General features: G+C 43.7%; 1 protein-coding gene across 1 annotated transcript; it reads left to right on the top strand.

Annotated features, from left to right (window-relative positions):
• The first annotated feature begins 204 nt into the window (after positions 1-204).
• On the top strand, positions 205-21,294 carry LOC117593750. The gene is made up of 5 exons (XM_034289909.1): positions 205-244; positions 3,022-4,316; positions 19,792-19,876; positions 20,393-20,626; positions 21,186-21,294. The coding sequence occupies exons 2-5, from the start codon at positions 3,044-3,046 to the stop codon at positions 21,292-21,294; spliced, it is 1,701 nt and encodes a 566-aa protein (XP_034145800.1). The 5' UTR covers positions 205-244; positions 3,022-3,043.
• Positions 21,295-21,688: the final 394 nt, after the last annotated feature.

Raw genomic sequence — 21,688 nt, 5'->3', positions numbered from 1 at the left:
TAATGGGTGTGACTTAATATTCAGTGGGCGTAACTTAATATTCAGGAACCCCCATGTTAAGTAACGCCCCTGACTAGCGGTCTGAGATATACCTTTGTGGCTTTTCCACAGTAGCCTAGATTAAGTTAACTGTTATGGTTTTGCACAGAGATGGAAGATAGTTATATGATAGCCTACTCCTAGTTAAATCTTGAAGAAGCCGTTGCCTTACACAATTTGTTAAGTATCGTCAAGGGGATTTGTGGTAGGTACACATATTTTAATTTCTTAATTGTTCTTAATTGATTGTGGAAGAAGTCCTGAACTCAATTGCCAGTCTTTTACCAAGATAAATTGTATTTCATTTGAAGTGTTTCACATTTATATTGCATACATTTAATTGAGTGCATACTTGTATCTCATGATAGCCTATAAAAATGTAATAACAGACTTAAAATGATCAACTGCCACCCACCCGATTTTGGTCAAAAAGGCCTGTTGAAGTATTAAAAAATAATCAATGAAAACACATTCTGTTCCCTATATCTTCAATATCCTTTCAGAATTCATTCTTTCATTATATATACTTGATGATATTAGCTTTGATGTTATTATGAATATTCTACGAATAGATTGCCAACATTTTGAATCTTTTGTTTTGGTGATTATTTTAATTGACTTATAATAATTACTCACCAGCCGCTTGAAGCCCTTCATGATGATGGAGGTCAGTGCTACAGGGCACTAGTCATTCAGGCAGGTGATGGAAGGCTTCTTTGGTTTAGGGACAATGGTGGTCTGCATGAAGTAGGTGGGCATTGCTGACTGAGTCAGGGAGATGTTGAATATAGAGGTGAAAACCTCCGCTAGATGGTTGTGTAGTCGTTCTGGTCCTCAGCAAGCCTTACCAAAGGAATGGCGTTGGTCACCTCAAACCGTGCGTAGAAGGTGTTGAGCACGTCAGGGAGTGAGGCAGCGGGACGAGTAACACTGCTATTTCTCCCTTCGTATTCTGTGATTTGTTGAAGTCCACCCCACATGTGTCTGGGATCAGAGCTGTGGTAGTTAGACTCCAACTTATCCCAATAGTCTCTTTTTCCATCTCTAAAAGCCTTCCTTAGGTCATATCTGGAACTCCTCACAGCCTCAAGGTCCCCAGAGCTATAAACAGAGGACCGTGCTCTGAGCTTAGCATGGACATTACCATTAACCCAAGGTTGTTTGTAGCTGTTTCGTATTTGGGAATAACAAGGGTCAAGTGTCTGATCACCACGGGTAGGAAAGTTAATGTGCTGTTGGTATTTCCTCATATTAGCCCTATTGAATTTGCCAACAACAATACCAGCTGCCTCAGGGTGAGCGTCTTCTAGTCCACTCCATATAGGTCCTCTAGCGTGTACATTTTAACGGCAAAACCTACCGGAGCAGTACACTGAACTGCTCCAGTAAGAAAAAGTTTGTATCCAGCAATGAACAAACTTCCAAAAGTGCTTGACGATCATACTGTATGAGCAACAGTAAAACATGTACAAAAATAAAAACATACAAACAGTAGAAAGCAAAAACTACGTAGTGAATTTGGAACCATTGTCAGTGCTACCTTCCTCTATAGCGCACCAGCAATCAATCATGTTATACTGAATATGCGCCACTAATAATTGTCTGTGTAGACACGGTTGTCCCTAAAAATAAATGTTTCCATAATCTAAAAAAACATAATGATTAAGCTTCTATGTGGTCAGTACATTTTTCAGATGTGATTTCTGAAAGGATATTGAACCCATGACAGTGGGAGCTGGATTCTGTAATTGCTTTAGCTCCTTTCTGCTTTCAATATCCTGATGAAACACATTCATATCTGGATTGAAAAATGTATTTACTAATTGCATTTGAACCAATACTTTTATCAGGACCAATATGGCAAATAAGATAATTATTTTGATTTTGTGGCTTGTTATTGCTAAACATACAGTGACTGTGGGAATGAGTTTACTACTTATTTTGGCTAGGTTTAGAAGTTACAGTAACTATTGAAATCTGTGACAAAAAATCTTTATTGTAAAATGGCAACATTGGAGAAAGCAGTATTTGCCTGCCTGACAACGCTTGATACTTAGGGCTCAGTCTGCCTGTCTATTGTATTTGTCACGTCCTGGCTGTGCCCCTAGCCATCTCTGCGCTGGGCTCGGGGCATAGTCAGGACAGGACAGGAGGTGGCACATCTAGCCACCTCCAATCCTTTTGGTCTCCCCAATTGGAGGCAGGTGTCGGTCGTTGCCTCCAATTGGGGAGCCTATTTAAGTCCCTTGTTTTGCTTTGCCAGTGTGGTTCATTTCGGTTTTGTCTGTGTATCAGTTAGCCCACGTCACTGGTTGCTGCTGGTTGTTTTGTTTGAGTCCTTTTGTTTCATTAAACATGGACTATTCCTGTTATTTCTATTCTGCGCCTGTGTCCTTCCACAACCCAGCCACTGACAATATTGTCCCCGACCAGAAGTGTTATCAGAATTTATAAAGATTCAATGCAAATTGCTGATATTCTGGCTCCTGAATTTATTAAAACAAACTGTGGCATCTTTCATACAAGTAATAACCAGATTTACTGGAAAGTTGAGAGCATGATATTTGAAATTATGAGATTATAATTGGAAAAAAGTATTTATACTTTTGTTTTTGGCAACTGAAACAGGATAACTGCGTAGCCTGCTCAGCATTTACAAAACATCATTGTTCACATTAAAGTTGCCTGCATTTAATCTGATAAACAAATGGTGAAACAACAATAATTCATTTGACAAATGTAAAGGATAATTGGAAAAAAGTCATTTCTACTCATAAATATGTGTTAATGTTATTGTTTGTGTTTGCATATTAGCAGGATGAACATGTGCCTAATATCCCTAATTTACCAGTGACATACATAGGAGTGTGTTTGGTGATCCAATTTGTGATGGTGATGATAAATCATGATTTGCATGAAGTGTAGTAGTTGATATCATAGTTGTGTTCTTTTCTTGATTGCTGTGAATTTTTCCCAATACAGGTCAACAGACCAGGAGGCTAGCATGCGCCGAACCAGGAATTGGAAAGTCAGTTTAATCATCTTGATTCTGTCTGTGATTGCATTACTGACATTCAGGACTCACTCTACTCAATCTTGCACCTTTCATCCCTCTGCTCTTTCTACCTGCCCTGTTCATACAGCCAATGGCACTATAACAGCAGTGAAGGGCTCAACAGCTCTAATGGTGTCTGCATACAAGGATTACAGAGGTCAGAGAGCCATTTGCATCATTGCTGTGGTCAACAGACACCAAACCACACCTCTGTACTGTGTGTTTTGCTGCACAGGAGAAGCCTCTCAGGTCACTCCAGCCACTGTTTTAGCTCACAGTGTCCACTACGGATACCCATATGTGGCCGCAGACATCCTTTGTTTTGAACGCCCTGGATGTAACGTGACACACGTCACTGTCGCTACACCCATCGAGGACATGGACCCCCTCAACCTGCCATTTCTGAGCGTCCAGAACAGAGAGGTGGAGGAGGAGTTTCCCTTTTACCTCACCGTGTGCATGTCCAGCATGTTTGGAGACTACAACAACGTCTTGCAGTTTGTCCAGACCATGGAGTTTTACAAGCTCCTGGGGGTACCAAGGGTTGTCCTCTACCTCACCAGCTGTGGGCCTGACCTAGAAAAGGTCCTCCAGTACTACACAGAGGAGGGCACTCTGGAGGTCATCGACTGGCCCATCGACCACTTCCTCAAGCCCGCTACTGGGTGGGAGTTAGAGGAGCTGGAAGGGGACATCCACCTCAATGGTCAGCTGACCATCATGAATGAGTGCATCTACAGAAACATGTATAGGTTGCGGTACGTCCTCCTGGCTGATGTGGAGCAGCTCCTTGTCCCAGTCGCTCACAACTCTCTACAGCCCCTCATGGAGGGCCTGCAGGGTCAGCACCCAGACGCAGCCGTGTTTTTCATGGAGACTCATCTGTTCCCTGCTACGGCTGGTAAGGCAGGTCTTTCTGCACAGAGTAGGGCACTGGGGGTGAATCTTCTGGACTATGTCTATAGAGAGCCTCTGGAGGAGGATGACTTCCGCTCCGACAAGATGGTGGTCAACCCCCGGAAGGTTCTGCAGACGGCTATATTTGAGGTGACACAGAGCTACGGAGACACAGTGAGGGTTCCGTTCGACTTGTGTAAGATCATGCAGGTGACAGAGGCTCCTAGGGAGAACTGGACCAATGACCAGCTGGTCCTGGACAGAAGCCTCTGGAAATTCAGAGATTACCTTGTGCCCAGTGTTGATGACATCTTACAGAAATTAGGTTTTTATAAACATTTGTTTGAACATTGAGTACTTTAGTTAGTTGAAAGTTATTTTACATTGACAAATCATGCAGCTAAAATGAATTGTGAAGTACTGAAAGTAGATAATGAATGCAATTATTAATGTATGTAACACTCTCGATAAATGTGGGGAAAATGAAAATTGTCTGTATGTTTGATAACCTTTTTTTCCCTCTATATTTTGTTTTTATATATACAATGATTTCTTCACCATTGCAATCATTCTGAGGGGAGCTCTTGGGTGATGAAAAATACCAAATGTATCCTCCCTATGCCAGAATTCTGACATTAACTACTAAATCACTATTGACTAAATATGCTAAATAAAATCAATAAATATTGCCTTTTTAAAATATTGTGGGGATTCACATTGGGGATGGTATTCTGTTCACTATAGACCTTTTTGACCCCTCTACAAACATAGCGCTTATGGTTGTGACCATAAAGCTCTATTTTGGTCTTTACAGTGTAAATTACAGTGTGCCAGAAGCTGTGAGGTGTGTCAAGGTGTTGCCTGGCAAATTACAACCAGGCTTTTTTGGGGCATTGGCGCAGTAAAGGCTTCTTTCTGGCAACTCGACCACGCAGCTCATTTTTGTTCAGGTATTGTCGTATTGTATTCCTTGAAATATCCACACTATATTTTTACAGAGCTCCTGAGGTTACCTGTGGGGTTTTCTTTGTATCCTGAACAATTCTTCTGTCAGTTTTGGCTGAAATGTTTCTTGGGCTACCTGACCTTGGCTTGGTATCATGAGATCCCTGAATTTTCCACTTAAGTGATTGAACAGTACTGACTTGCATTTGCAATGCTTTGGAAATCTTTTATATCCTTTTCCATCTTTATAAAGTTCCATTACCTTGTTATGCAGGTCTTTTGATGCAGGTTTTTTTTCTGCTCCCCATGGCTCAGTATCTAGCCTGCTCAGTGTATCCAAGTGAGAGCTAACAAACTCACTAACTATTCATACACAGACACTAATTGCAATTTAAGCCACAGGTATGTGAAATCCACCTTTAATTGCCATTTTCACCTTGTGTGTCTGTAACAAGGCCAAACATTCAAGGGTATGTAAACTTTTGCTCAGGGCCATTTGGGTGATTTCTGTTATTATTATGATTTAAAAAGGAGCCAAACAACTACATGATCATAAATGGATTCATATGATCACTATCCTTAAATAAAATACATTGTTTTGCATGTGATAGAACTTTGAAATTGAGAAGCAATATATGATGTTTTTATCATTTTATATTACATTGGCAGTTATGAGTTTATATTCATTTCTGAATGGTGGTTTAATTTAGTATGCTGTGACCTAGGTAAATGAGTAATTAACAGACCATAGGGTCCTCTGTTTATCTGTTGAAGAGATCTTAGCTTGACCAGAGAATGACCAAGCATCTGTTCTGTGTTCAATGTGAGAGTAATTTGAGTAGGGGGCATGGCCAGTGTTGAAGTTACAAAGACGCCTGTCGTATCTAGATTATTTGATTACTCAGAGTGAGGTCATACTAGGTGGCCGTATATCGATTATCCCATGAGCATGTAAAAATTAAAAAACCTTATAGAACTTTGGACTCAAGACTGATTACATTTTCTTTTACATGCATGATCAGTCATATTTTCAAAATCAATTAAAAAATGTCACAATTTCTGCCAGGGTATGCAAATATGAGCACAACTGTACATAATACCAACATTTTCCAAAACTCTCTGGGTTTAATTCAATCTGGAAAATATTTTAATTCATTAAAGAGGGGGACACAATTTCCGCCATAGACCTGTGTCCCGCTGTCAATCAGCTGAGGCGATAGCAAAAGGTGATGTGAAAACATGTAAGACTAGATAGAGTGCAGGTCAGGCCGCAGGCTGTTAGCTAGCCTGCTAGCATAGTGGAGTCTTCGCTTGATAGACTTATCTTAGTTTGCATAATAATTTCCATAGCAATTAAATTTGCATGTTCATGTTAGAGACGTACCACGCAAGATTGGTTGGGTCAATCGAAAGAAATCGAGTGATATGTGACCTGCCCAGAAATTTTAGACATTTCCGAATGAGACAGTTAAAATTGTGTTCACCCTCTAGATTTGATCGAAAATTTTGATATCAACTGGCTAGATTGAAAATGTGATGCATGCCATCTTGGAAGGTCTTGTTTGGAGCTATTATTAATTTTATCAGTACTGATTGTTTTTATCAGTATAATAATACTCTGGACAGAAACCCTAATGTATTTGGACAACGGTTTGGCTTCTGTACATAATGTGAGATTGTTTCTGTAGAATAATTTCTAAAATGTGAATAAACATGTGAATCATTTTAGTCCCTACTTATTTCAATAAAATAATGAATTTTTAGGGTATCTAAGTTCTATTGTGTGCACAATCAGATAGCCTTGACAGCACTTACCAATTGCATTGTGGGATCGTTGACGCTGTACCCTGCCTGCTCCTACCTTCCTGGCTACCTACCAAACTTTTTTCGACTTTACTCTATATAAACTAATTGTTCAAATTCTACTTTAACAGTTTTACCAACGCCATATTTTTCATCTGTTGACCTCTTACCCAACTTTACTACACTGGGACTCTTTTTGGACATAATTAACAGAACTACTCACCCCTGAACACCCGACGCTAAGTATCATTCAAATGCCTTATCACTGTAATTGTTGTAGCTACAACACGGAGGAGAACTATCGTCTTCAGGTAAAGATAGCAGAGTTAGAGGCTCGGGAATGATCGGCATGCATGTTCTACCGGTGGCCTTGAAAAACTACAAACTTTAGTCATCGGCGATTCCATTACCTGCAGTATTAGACTAAAGAATCAGCCGGCGATCGTACACTGTTTACCGGGGGGCCGAGCCACAGAAGTAGCTGCAAATCTGGGTCTGGTGCTAGCGAAATCTAAAACTGGCAAGTATAGAGAGTACAGAGATATTGTTATTCACGTTGGCACCAACGACGTTTGGATGAAACAGTCAGAGGTTACGAAGCAGAACATAGCATCAGCGTGTAAACTAGCTAGAAAGATGTGTCGGCATCGAGTAATTGTCTCTGGCCCCCTCCCAGCTAGGGATGGTGATGAGCTCTACAGCTGACTTGCGCAACTCAATCGCTGGCTGAAAACGGAGTTTGTAGATAACTGGCTCTCTTTTTGAGACTCTCCCAGAAATAGGGCCAGGCCTGATCTGCTGAGGAGCGACGGACTCCATCCTAGCTGGAGTGGTGCTCTTCTTTTATCTAGGAACATTGACGGGGTCTCACTCCTATAGCCTCATCATGAGATAGAGTGCAGGTCAGGCCGCAGGCTGTTAGCCAGCCAGCTAGCACAGTGGAATCTGTCGAAAGCATAGCCAGAGTAGTTAGAACAGTTTTACCTATTGCAACTGTGACTCGTTCAAGGCTGAGAAAAGTTAAACAAGTTAGTGCTAATGTAACGGCTACCGTAGCAACGGCACCGTGGAGAACAGATTGATTCCTGTAAACCAGGAGAGAAACGAGGAGACAGTGTATCAGGTTCGAGCTCTCTGCAGTAATTTATTTTCTGAATTTTCTTCAGCAAACAGCAAAAAATATCTTCATGTGAATGTGCGCATGGAAAAGTGTGTTTGTTGAGCTGACTTGCTCTCTAACGTAATGTGCACGTTATCAGTCGACCGTTACTCTGCCGGACTTTGCCGTCTCTTTTCAAACTCGTTATAAACAAAATCATAAACCGACCCTAACGAAAATTATTTCACTAAAACAGTCCACTTATATCCCACATACATTTCAGCATGGCTAAATTCTACCTCTGAGGTGTTTTTGTACATTTACCCACCTGTAAACCAGGAGAGAAACGAGGAGACAGTGTATCAGGTTCGAGCTCTCTGCAGTAATGAGAAACTCACAACTCACGCAGCTACAGTAAACCCGTCACCAGACCCTGCCCCTGCTGGCTTGGAGCAACCACTACACAATTAACTTTGAAGCAGAAAAATCACATAAAAATAAAACCCTTGGGATACTTATTTTTTTCTTAAAAAAAAAAAATACTATAACTTGTGCTCAAATAAAAGACAATAATTGTGAATATTCTTAAAACACAAATACGACACTTTTTTGGTCGTCACACTAACAATAGCAACCTTATTAAGATAAAGCTTTCCTCCACCTCGGTCACAAATAAAAATGACTGTATCACTTCATCATCTCAAAATGGGACTCCTAAATGTTAGATCCCTTGCTCCAAAGGCAGTTGCAGTGAATTAATTAATCTCTGATCATGAACTGGATGTTATTGGCTTGTGTGAAACGTGGCTAAAGCCTGATGAATTCACTGCCCTGAATGAGGCCTCTCCTCCTGGCTATACTAGTGATCATATTCCCTGTGCATCCTGAAAAGGAGGGTGTGTTGCTAATATTTATGACAGTAAATATAAGTGTACTCTCAAACACATCACTGATTTTAATTATTTTGAAGTTTTACTCATGGAAGTTAACCAGGCTGATTAACTGTTTACAGGCCCCCTGGGCCATATACAATGTTCCTCAATGAGTTTCCAGAATTCTTGTCTAACATTGTAGTCATGGCAGATAGTATTCAGATGTTTGGCCATTTCAATATTCATATGGAAAAGTCCAATGATCCTCTTGAAAAAGCCTTTGAAGCCATAATTGACTCAGTTGGTTTTATCCAACATGTCTCAGGTCCAACACACTGCCACAATCACACCTTAGATTTAGTCCTGTCATAAGAAATAGATATTGTAGATCTAATAATTTCCCTCCAAAATCCTGGAATATCGGATCACTGTCTTATTACATTTACCGTTAAAACAAGAAATCCACTTGCTCCGCAAACAATGAGTTTCAAAAGCTGTACTATAAATTCTTCCTTTTATCTCTTTAAATACTGTTGATTGGCCTGTATTAAGTAAAGACTCCTCGGATAATTATGTTTGTAAGCGTTTGACGCGTCTCTCTTATTTGCAAATAATTTATAAAACTGTTACATTTTGCCAAGAGAATTTCATCTCTGTACTTCCTCATTTAAGAGTTCTGATTGATAAAATTGCCATCACATTTTGGGGGCTCATCCAGGATACTAACCCTGGGGTCTCGTAATCAAATCATACCGGGTTATCAGTGCACGGCCGGTGACTGGGTCCCAGAGCCCAAATCATCCCCCGCTCGTGGACTGACTGTGAAAAGGGTGAGAGTCAGGGTGCTCAGCTTAAATTATTTTTGGGATTCCTCAGCACAGGTACCCGGGCTTACATTTTGAACTCAGGAGGTACGTGCACAATACAGTCAGCACTTAAGAGAACTTTTAACAGTGCAGCGGTTGGACCACTGTATAAAACACAGGTGTAAGGTATATCTCGCGAAAGGGCACGTTGATAGACGTACCAGGGTGACTGATGGCGGTATGACGGCCCCATTGTGTTTGCTCTGGATCCGGCGTTTTTGCCACGCTTGGGATTGCTGGGTATATTGATGGGTTGGTGCGTTGGTATGTTTTTGACAGCTCCTCGTATTTGCTGTGGACTGGCCAACATTGCATAACTATGGCGTTTGGACATGAACAAATGTTTATTTGAGTGTTATTAGATTTTCCGGTGACTGGCGTTTTCGTTCGGAGATGGATGCGCAGCCTGCCGGGCTGATTGGAGGAATATGGCCAAGGTGTCGTATGGAAGTTACAGAAGGTATAATATAAAGTTGTTTGGAAGGCGTGGGCTACGGTATGTAGAAAGTGTTGACTGATGGAAGCTTTGGGAAAGTTTATGTGGGGTTTATTGATCTCTGTGTTGTAGTTCCTCTTGCTAAGGTTAGATGGCTCGTCCCTCTGACCGCCTGCCACCCTTCCGAGATGTCCCACCAGGCTGATTGCTGGGACTCCTTGGAGTTTTGCATCGTCCCATCCCACACGGCGACACTGCATTGTTGGTGAACATTTCCCTACAATCGACGTAGCCAACCCCGCCCGTTTGGTTTCGCTCTATGGACCTTGTGAACGTGCTGATGGAGGCCGTTTTTGCTCCACTTTGGAAGTGTTGAGGGAGTCTATGCGGGTGAAGAAAAGCTCCAAAAGTGGGGAGTATTACACACCAGATCCGGAATCTCAAGTGTTTGCAGACCAAAAGACCAAAGAAGACTACAGACCCGGGGTTGAGGAAGAGACTATGCTAACCGTTACGTTTAAATTTATGAAGCTACCTCTAGACATTCGGCTGGACATTGGGTTTGGGAAAATACCTATAGGAATCAAGGCTGTTTAGATGTATTGTTCCCGCAAGAAAATAGACAGTTCCGGCTGCCTTTTTGGCCTCGCCGCGGGCGATCCGACTGGAACACGCAGGAACGCTGAACCGCCTGAGGGAGGGGTGCTGACGGTCAGAGGAGACGGACCAGGGAGCATCAACCTGTGAGATCATTCCTTAATATAATCCTGTTTTTTCTCTAACATATTTGGAGGATACAGGAGTTACAGCTTTCATACCATACCATACCATCTTCTTCCGCTTATCCGGGGCCGGGTCGCGGGGGCAGCAGTCTAAGCAGGGATGCCCAGACTTCCCTCTCCCCAGACACTTCCTCCAGCTCTTCCGGGGTGGACACCGAGGCGTTCCCAGGCCAGCCGGGAGACATAGTCCCTCCAGCGTGTCCTAGGTCTTCCCCGGGGTCTCCTCCCGGTGGGACGGGACCGGAACACCTTCCCAGGAAGGCGTTCCGGAGGCATCCGAAAAAGATGCCCAAGCCACCTCAGCTGACCCCTCTCGATGTGGAGGAGCAGCGGCTCTACTCTGAGCTCCTCCCGGGTGACCGAGCTTCTCACCCTATCTCTAAGGGATCGCCCGGCCACCCTGCGGAGAAAGCTCATTTCGGCCGCCTGTATCCGGGATCTTGTCCTTTCGGTCATGACCCAAAGCTCATGACCATAGGTGAGAGTAGGAACGTAGATTGACTGGTAAATCGAGAGCTTCGCCTTGCGGCTCAGCTCTTTCTTCACCACGACAGACCGATACATCGACTGCATTACTGCAGAAGCTGCACCGATCCGTCTGTCAATCTCCCGTTCCATCCTTCCCTCACTCGTGAACAAGACCCCTAGATACTTAAACTCCTCCACTTGAGGCAGGCACTCTCCACCAACCTGAAGTGGGCAAGCCACCCTTTTCCGACTGAGGACCATGGCCTCGGATTTGGAGGTACTGATTTTCATCCCCACCGCTTCACACTCGGCTGCAAACCGTCCCAGCGCATGCTGAAGGTCCTGGTTAGAAGGGGCCAACACGACAACATCATCTGCAAAGAGCAGAGACGAAATTGTGTGGTCCCCAAACCTGACACCCTCCGGCCCCTGGCTGCGCCTAGAAATTCTGTCCATAAAAATTACGAACAGAACCGGTGACAAAGGGCAGCCCTGCCGGAGTCCAACATGCACTCGGAACAAGTCTGACTTACTGCCGGCAATGCGGACCAAGCTCCTGCTTCGGTTGTACAGGGACCTGACAGCCCTTAGCAAAGGACCCAGGACCCCATATTCCCCAAGCACCCTCCACAAGATGCCGCTTTCATATGCTTTAGTAAACTATGTGGTTGGGTTTACGGATTTATGGGTTTATGGATTTGAGAAAGTATGGTAACTAGAAGCTATTTTTGGGGTATTTTAATTATAGCACCTGTAGTTAGAAAAATTCCCATGCAGCTAACCTATTGCGGGGCGATTTGTGCAGAATTTTAAGCAGTTAGACTGCGGCAGTTGGGCTGCGAGATGGAGTAGTGAGTACTCCAGTATATAATGGTTTTCAGATGTCATCTTCATCATCTCATCTTCATCCGCTTATCCGGTATCGGGTCGCGGGGGCAGCAGCTCCAGTAGGGGACTCCAAACTTCCCTTTCCCAAGCCACATTTGCCAGCTCTGACTGGGGGATCCCGAGGCGTTCCCAGGCCAGTGTCGAAATATAATCTCTCCACCTAGTCCTGGGCCTACCCCGAGGTCTCCTCCCAGCTGGACGTGCCTGGAACACCTCCCTAGGGAGACGTCCTGGGGGCATCCTTACCAGATGCTCGAACCACCTCAACTGGCTCCTTTCGACGCAAAGGAGCAGCGGCTTTACTCCGAGTTCCTCACGGATGGCTGAGCTTCTCACCCTATCCCTAAGGGAGAAGCCACCCCTTCTGAGAAAACCCATTTCAGCCACTCGTACTCACGATCTTGTTCTTTCAGTCATGACCCAGCCTTCATGACCATAGGTGAGGGTAGGAACGAAAATTGACCGGTATATCGAGAACTTTGCCTTCCGGCTCAGCTCTCTTTTCGTCACAACGGTACGGTAAAACGAATGCAATACCGCCCCTGCTGCTCCGATTCTCCGGCCAATCTCCCGCTCCATTGTCCCCTCACTCGCAAACAAGACCCCGAGATACTTGAACTCCTTTACTTGGGGTAACGCCTCATTCCCTACCTGGAAGAGGCACTCCATCGGTTTCCTGCTGAGAACCATGGCCTCAGATTTAGAGGTGCTAATCCTCATCCCAACCGCTTCACACTCGGCTGCGAACCGGTCCAGTGAGTGCTGAAGGTCACAGACCGATGATGCCATCAGGACCATATGATCCGCAAAAAGCAGGATCATTCTGATGTTCGACTATCTACCGAACCCTCCTTTCCAGTACCTTTGAGTAGACTTTCCCAGGGAGGCTGAGAAGTGTGATACCGCTGTAATTGGCACACACCCTCTGGTCCCCTTTTTGAACAGGGGAACGACCACCCCGGTCCGCCACTCCTTAGGCACTGTCCCTGACTCCTACGCAATGTTGAAGAGGCGTGTCATCCAAGACATCCCCTCCACACACAAAGCTTTCAACATTTCTGGACGGATCTCGTCAATCCCCGGAGCTTTACCACTGTGGAGTTGTTTGACTACCTCAGTGACTTCTGCCACGAAGCTTCCCCATCAGCCTCCAGCTCTGCCTCTACTATAGAGGGTATGTTAGTGGGATTTAGGAGTTCCTCAAAGTGTTCCTTCCATCGCCCAATTACCTCCTCAGTTGAGGTCAACAGTGTCCCATCCTTACTGTACACAGCTTGGATAGTTCCCCGATTTCCTCTCCTGAGGTGGCGGACGGTTTTCCAGAAACACCTTGGTGCTGACCAAAAGTCCTTCACCATGGCTTCCCCAAACTCCTCCCACACCCGCTGTTTTGCCTCTTTCACAGCAGAGGTCGCAGCCCTTCGGGTCTGTCGGTACACTGCAACCGTCTCTGGAGTCCTCCGGGATAACATATCCCGGAAGGCCTCCTTCTTCAGTCGGACGGCTTCCCTGACCACCGGTGTCCACCAGGGTGTTCGAGGGTTACCGCCCCTTGATGCACCTAAGACCTTTAGACCACAGCTCCCCGCCGCAGCTTCGGCAATGGAGGCTTTGAACATCAACCACTCAGGTTCAATGCCCCCAACCTCCACAGGGATGCCAGAAAAGCTCCGCCGGAGGTGTGAGTTGAAGATCTTTCGGACGGGGGCCTCCTCCAGACGTTCCCAGTTCCCCCGCACTACCCGTTTGGGTTTTCCCGGTCTGTCCAGAGTCTTCCCCCACCCCCTGACCCAACTCACCACCAGATGGTGATAGGTTGACAGCTTCGCCCCACTCTTTACCAGAGTGTCCAAAACATGCAGTCTCAGGTCCAATGACACGATCACAAAATCAATCATCGACCTTCGGCCTAGGGTGCTCTGGTACCACGTACACTTATGAGCATCCTTGTGTTCGAACATGGTGTTCGTTATAGATAATCCATGACTAGCACAGAACTCTAACAACAAACGACCACTCGAGTTCAGATCAGGGAGGCCGTTCCTCCCTATCACGCCTCTCCAGGTGTCTCCATCATTGCCCACGTGTGCGTTGAAGTCCCCCAGCAGAATTATGGAGTCCCCTACTGGAGCCCCATACATGACTCCATTCAGGGTCTCCATGAAGGCCAAGTACTCCAAACTCCTGTTCGGGGCATATGCACAAACAACAGTCAGAGATTTCCCCCGCACATCCCGTATGCGTAGGGAGGCGACCCTCTCATCCACTGGGGTAAACACCAAATAGCGGCACTCAGCCGGGGGCTTGTGAGTATCCCTACCCCCGCCTGGCGCCTCACGCCCTGGGCAACTCCAGAGACGAATAAAGTCCATCCCCTATCCAGGTCTAACTGATAGCGCTCCACCTCCCTCACAAGTTCCGACTCCTTCCCCCACAGAGAGGTGACGTTCCACGTCCCCAGAGACAGCCTCTGCAGCCCGGGTCAGGTCCGTCGAGGCCCCTGGCCTTCACTGCCACCCATATGGCAGCGCACCCGACCCCAGCGGTTCTTCCCATGAGAGGTGGGTGGGCCCATAGGATGGAGAGGGGGGTGCCACGCTACTTTTTCGGGCTATGCCCGACCGGGCTCCGTGGCAAACCCGGCCACCAGGCGCTCGCCGGCGAGCCCTCCCTCTGGGCCTGGCTCCATACGGGGGCCCCGGGCTTCCTCCGGGCAGGGTAACTCCTCCTCTTCATCGTTTGTGCATAGGAGTTTTTCAGTGGTTTTCAGATGTTGAATTGTGAATATATCTGGTTATGGTCGACTTAGTAAATACATTTGTCCATTTTGGTATTCCCTGTGCACGAGGGTTCCGATTGGCTGCATTGTGTATTCCTTGGTAGAATGTTTGTGTATCTGTTCGAGATTGTTGTTAGCCTGGAAGTGTTGCCTTTGCCAGGTTTTGCTTTGTTGGGTGTGCACTCGGGTGAACGCATTCATTGCGTTGTTGTTGTGATTCTTTTGCAGGGCCCACTTTTTCGGATTTTGCCTTGAAAATTGCCTTCTAGTGTTGTGCTGGTGGCTGGCACATGTGGAGGTGTTCGCCTGCTAACTTGGGATTGTATACGAAAATAATGTCCTAAATTTTATTTGAGGGATATATTGGAAATTGGTACAATGCTACTTCTCTAATTTAGTTAAATAGGATCTTGTGGTTTCGTTATGAGGGGTTAATAGTGTGTTATTTCTGTCCTTTTATGGAGCAGAAGGCAGAACATGGCATTAGTCTTTAAAGTTGAGGAAAACGCGGTTTCCTATGTCGACTGGATTTGCATCCAATATAATAATGGCCTGCAACAGAGGGCAAGATAGCCAAAGCCTGTTTATTTCCCGAATAAATAAACCCGTAATGTTAGACGTCCTATTTTAAATGTTCAATTGGGTTTGGTTAATTAATGTAGTTTCACTTTGTTTGTATTTACAAAGATACCTGGGATAATACTTTTTCAGACCTAAGCCTGATGCTCGTTACTGGTGTTTAAATTCTAGCCTGGTAAACTGACGAATGGGGTAGATTGATGTGACTGTGTTTAGAGATTTAGGTTGGAGTATCCTGGGGATCACTCCCTGATTGTTCTTTGATTTTAGTGATTTCATACATCTGTTTTCTGTTAACTTGGCCTTTCTTGAGAGTTGTTTTCCCCCTACTGTTGCTGTGTTGGTAAGATAAGCAATTTCTTTTTTGCAAACAGCAAAGATATTTGATGGGTAGAGCAATAACTATGAACTTTCAGTTAACGTGGGATTTTGGCTAAGTTGGAAGCATGTAAACTTTTACTACTGGCAGTCTGAAGACCATGTTTGTGTGTGGAAACTTGGCTCCAGGAAGGTGGGCAGACCCCCTGGGTGGGCTTTATCAACCTTTCCCCCTCACATCAAAGTAGTTTATTACATTTGAGTGTTCTGACTGTTCTCACCTGTGGTAATTTCCCCATTATGAGTATGTTCAGTTTTGGGTTAATCACATGTTAAGTGCAAGCTGACTATAGCTTTTCTGTCGAAATGTATGGTTTTTAAACATATTTGTGGAGTAAGGGTGGAGACCTAAAGTCTTCCAACATTGTTAATTGCTAGAACAATCTTGATGTCGTTGCATGACATATGCATGAAAGTAGCGATTTAGTTTATCAAACTTTGTTCATCATATTAATCTCATGCATTATGGAAGAAGTGGGTCCATATGGAAGAGAAAGTAGCGATTTTGTCTGACCGCCACTATTTTGAATAACATGAACATGCATCTAAGTTGAAAATGACTCAAAGCGTGAAAGCAGAACCATTACAGGACATGAAAAAGAAAATAAACAAAGTTGTCACACCCAGTGAAAATCCCAAATTTGCATATCAAAATGTGCATTTCCTCAGGCAACGGCCACAGTTTGTTTGATATTTGATTATTGAAAATTGGCATATGTTACAATCAGCATCCCTTATTTTGAATAACTTGAACATGCATCTAAGTTGAGAACATTCCCTAGACTTTATTAGATTCATAGTCATGATAAATGTGTTGTTTCAGCTCAGTTTGGCCTTTGCCTGTGGAAATGCAAACTTTGATATGCTAATTTGGGATTTTCACTGGGTGTGACAACTTTGTTTATGGGTTATTCTTCCTCCACACGAGCGACCGTGTGGCACAGTTGTTTTTTAAATTTTCTTTGTGGATGTTTTTATCATATTCACATTTGTTTTTGTTAGATTTTCAGACAATCGGCAAGGTGGTGTTTCGAACCTGCGACCTTATTTTCCACAGTCAGGAGTTTACTTTAGTTAGACTATATTTGTGACATTTATTTTGATAATGTACACGTCTATAAAATGTGTTTCAACACCTAAATGTGATATAATCGATAAGTCGGTAATTACATTTCATCATTTTACCTTCACAGGTCCTGGAAAATAAATTTTTATATGGGCTTCAAAATAAATGTAACGTATTTTCTATAATAAATAACAATTGTATTGAGAGCATTGTTGACGGTGAAATACATTTGGAAAAAACTGAAATGTATTTATACATTTTCAAATACATTTCGGAATAATAGCTGAAATGTATTTTAAATATAGTTAAATGTATTTATACATTTTTAAATACAGTTAGGGGTCCCCTGCTGGAGATGCTGCCCCAGCGACCCGATACCGGATAAGCGGATGAAGATGAGATGTTTCTTTGAGGTGTATGTTGAGACAAAAAGGTTTGCTTGCTACTGTCTGGCCTCAAGATAACACCACTGTGTCCTATGAGATTGGAATGTGTCCCTAATTGATAAGGGGACCATTCACTAGGGTCTGTTATCCTTAGGTTAGTAGACCATCCCCCATTCCAGGGTGAGCTCTGGGGAGATAGGCCATAAAGGGGGGGGGTCATGATTTATGACAGGATTACAGAGTGTCTTTGATGTGCTAGGATAATAAGAAGAGACTTGGAGAAATTCACACTGAGTTACATCTTGTAGAGAAATTAGGTTAAATAACAGTTATGTTAGCTGACCTTTGAGATGGTGTGACATGTTTTGATTTGCAATAAGGTATTTGATCATTTATGTGAAACAATGGTGAATTTGATTGTGGTTCCGATACAACACAATCAGATGTAAATTATATAGCGACTGAGATCTGGTTAGGCGAACTGAGAGTTGTTCATGAACTACTCTTTGAGAGTGATATTTCAATGTAAGCAAACTATCTTAAATGATGAGTAATTGGAACAGTAATGGGAAATGGGAAATTGTGTTCTTCTGTTCTTTGTGTTGGTTTGTTATTTGTTGGTTATTAAACCAACTATAGAGAAGAGTGGAATTGTTATTTTGCTACACTAGCAGATCCGAAGCACCAGAAATGTTTATGTTTTAACTATACTGTTACTGTTTACAACGGTTCTAATCTATTTAGACAAAGGAAGCAGAAAGGCATTGGAAATAGTTTTGAGTGTTTGGTAGGACTGGGCTCTAATGCATTAGCAAGATGCAACAAGCTAATGTAATGGACATATTCGTGATGGTGTACTGTGCAGTTGCAACTCATTTTCTCAAGGAGAATTCACTGACAGGTACAGGACACTTGAACGCGATTCAGCAATAGAGGACTGGTTGGAGCCCAGAGAGACTGAGTTTGGCTTAAAGGACAACTGTGAGGTGGGCTGAGATAAGATGGATCTCTAACACACACACACACACAGACTGTCCTACAGCTACGAGCGGAGTCTACCCTGGGGTGCCGCATGTCTACAGGGATGCCTGGTTCCTGACAGCTGGACTAATTCTAGTCCTGACGATTCTGCCATGAGATGGAGAAGGCAACCTCCAACCAAGAGGAGGCGAAGGAAAGCTCCGGTTCTGGACAATGTTTACTAGGGCACGGAAAGACCATGCTGTCATGCCACGCTGATTGGGTCCATAGCAGGTACATCTCATCTGCGGTCCAGGTAGCTGAGAGAGGAACCTGGGGTCGACGACACACACTACAGGAGGGCTTAGGTGTTTAAAGGGCCTGCCAAGAAATAGTTAATAACTGACTGTCTGACATTTGGAGGAGCAGAACATTTGTGATGACTTTGGAGGTACATCTGATTGGAACCATGGAGAGGACTTTTCAGTGAATTGAATGATTTTAACACAAAAGGTTTTGCTGTACTATGTTGTAATTCTGTATAATGAAAATGTGTGATTTTGGAGTTAATACAAAGATAATGATCTAGAAGCATGTAAATGAGGATCCAGACATTTCAGATTTGTTCCGTTCTCTAATCATTAGGGTAATGATAACGACAGGGTCATGTTGTTAAAGAGTACTGTTTTGTTACAGTCTACATCTTAATGAGTAAACTGTTTAAGGATTGATGCCAACTGTTGACCGGGTATCAAGAGGATGTATTGTTGTGGAAATTTCTCTAACCAATGTATTCTCACTGATTAAAGGACTGATTACCCTTGTTCAAATTAGAAAAGGAATGTGGGGGGATCTGGAATTTGCCTAGGGGGCATCATTGACTGGTATCGGCTGGTTATAAGGGTATTCATTAATCTGTGCATCTGTATACCTCCTCAGGACATCTATTGTATGTCCGGGTTCGGTTGGAACTCTTAGAATTTAAGAGGTTACCTATGGGGGGAAGGACAGCTTGTTCTTTGTGTGAAGCTTAGGTTAATAGAATAAAGGGAATGTGTCCTGTTGAGTTGGGGCAGTTGTGCAGGATTTTACCACACCCCTTTTCTCTCTTTAAATACTGTTGATTGACCTGTATTAAGTTAGAGACTCCTCGGACGATTATGTTTGTAAACGTTTGACGCATCTCTCTTATTTGCAAATAATTAATAAAACTGTTAAATTGTGCCAAGAGAATTTCGTCTCTGTACTTCCTCATTTAAGAGTTCTGATCGATAAAATTGCCATCACAACATGCATGCATGCATACATACATACATACATAGATACATAAATAAATGCATACATACATACACACACACTAGCAGTAGTGGCACATCTGTAAGAAAACCTAGGGGCCCACTCCACCCCCTCGAGACACAGATGATTCCGATAGCTAGCGATGATTCCGATCATCATCATCTCTCATTTCCCCAGGTCGTTGCCCTTTCCACCAGTACATGCCGACAAGCCGGTGGAATACAGGATCAAGTCATGGGTGGCCTGTGACTCGAAATCCAGCTACGCGTTGAAGATGCAAGTGTACACTGGGAAGCCGACCGTCGAGGGGCTGAAAAATAACTGCATTTTTCAACCTGACTTACCAGTTTGGTTTTAATTATGACAAGGGGTTGACTGAATGTTGTATTGGTTTGTATGTTGTATTGGTTGTACCATTTGTATTGGTCTGTGTACTTATTCACCGTCCAGTAGTGGGCTGATGGGCGTTCATTCAGAAGCCTCCTTTTGCTCACTCTTTTTCTCCGCAAAGGGTCCTGTTGGCGAAAAATGGGCATTTTATCAGACCACAAGCAAATTTGTTTTCTTGCAAAAAAGAACCCTAGCTAAGGAGTATTTATAAAATGGAAATATGCATGAGAACCTGCTAACATGGCTAGATAGTTTGCTTACCACCTCAGCTGAGCAAATCTCCAACCCAAAGTGGAGCCTTAAAATACCCACTAAAATACCCAATGCTCATTCCTCAAGGCCAACTCTAGTAGTGTTGCACGGTGATGAATAAGCCCAGCAATCCAAATTATTGTGTTTGCCTTTTAGCAGGGTCCAGATGGGCAACCTGGGGTCAAAGGGGAACCAGGAGTGGGAGGGCCGAAGGGTGAGGCTACAGCAAATGGGCCCCAAGGACCTGGGGAAATTGGTTCCCATTGTAAATCAGGTGCTCCTGGGGTTAGAGGTGAGAATGGAGGCACTGGGCGTGTTGGAGAAAGAGGGGCCCCAGGTCCCGCAGGACCTCCAGGTGAAAAGGGAGAACCTGGAGAGGATGGACCAGGGGTAATAATTGAGAGTGCTGCCTTAGCACTACTTATAGTTCATAGCTGTATTGTCTAATAGTTTTTTCTCTGCAATCGTGGGGTCTTCCTACAGTGCATTTAGAAAATATTCAGACCCAGTCAGGTTTACATATTTTACAGGCAAAAACCAGGTACCTCTCATCAACTGGCCAATACCATCCCTTATGTATAGGTGTGCCAAGCGTATTTGTGTGTAGCGTCATGCCCATTGTTGGTTTACCAAGAAAACGTGAGTCTATAATCAGTACAATAAAGTACTGCCTAAAGGGGTCTGAAAACATATGTAAATAAAAAATAATGTATTTTATGTTATATACAAACATGTCTGAACTTTTTTCTGCTTATTTCGTTATGGATTACAGATTGATTGGGAAAAAATACTTTGGCTGTTACGTAATGAAATGTTGAAAATTGAACCGGTCTAAATGCTTTCTGAATGCTCTTTATGTAGTTATTTTGAAAGACTAGCTTATAGCTGACGTTGCCATTTGCCAACAAGATTTGTACACAAGTTAAAATGTTTTCTTGATTTCTCACAGGGTGCTGATGGGCCAACTGGAGCACCAGGCCTCTCAGGACAGAGAGGTGCTGTGGGCATACCTGGACTTAGAGAGAGAGGGATGGTTGGACCCCCTGGTCCTGCTGTAAGTAAAGGGTCTAGTCTTTGGATCTCAAGATCATCTTTTAGTCATTTAGCAGATGTTGTTATCCAGAGTGTTTTGCTGAAAAGAACTCCTCCCGTGCTTCTGCATTAAAATATCATATTTGTTAACACGCCTCCGAAAAAATAACCCTAACATTAACCCTCACCTCAACCCTAATCTAGGAACATGTAATGCAGGTAGCTGTGCAGAGTTAGCTAATTTGCTTAAGATAACAGTATACATGTACCTTTAGGCATTTAACTGACAGTCTCATCCATCGTTGGTTTACACATTTTAGGTAACTACAATGTTCAGGGACATAATTGTTTCTAGTTAGATGACATAACCAAATCCTGCCATACCCTATCAAATCCTCTCACACCCTACCAAATCCTGCC

This window comes from Esox lucius, chromosome 22 (genome assembly GCF_011004845.1).
Source record: "Esox lucius isolate fEsoLuc1 chromosome 22, fEsoLuc1.pri, whole genome shotgun sequence".
Lineage (NCBI taxonomy): Eukaryota > Metazoa > Chordata > Actinopteri > Esociformes > Esocidae > Esox > Esox lucius.
Note: the sequence above shows the minus strand (reverse complement) of the source record. Positions and strands in the feature narration are given on the sequence as shown.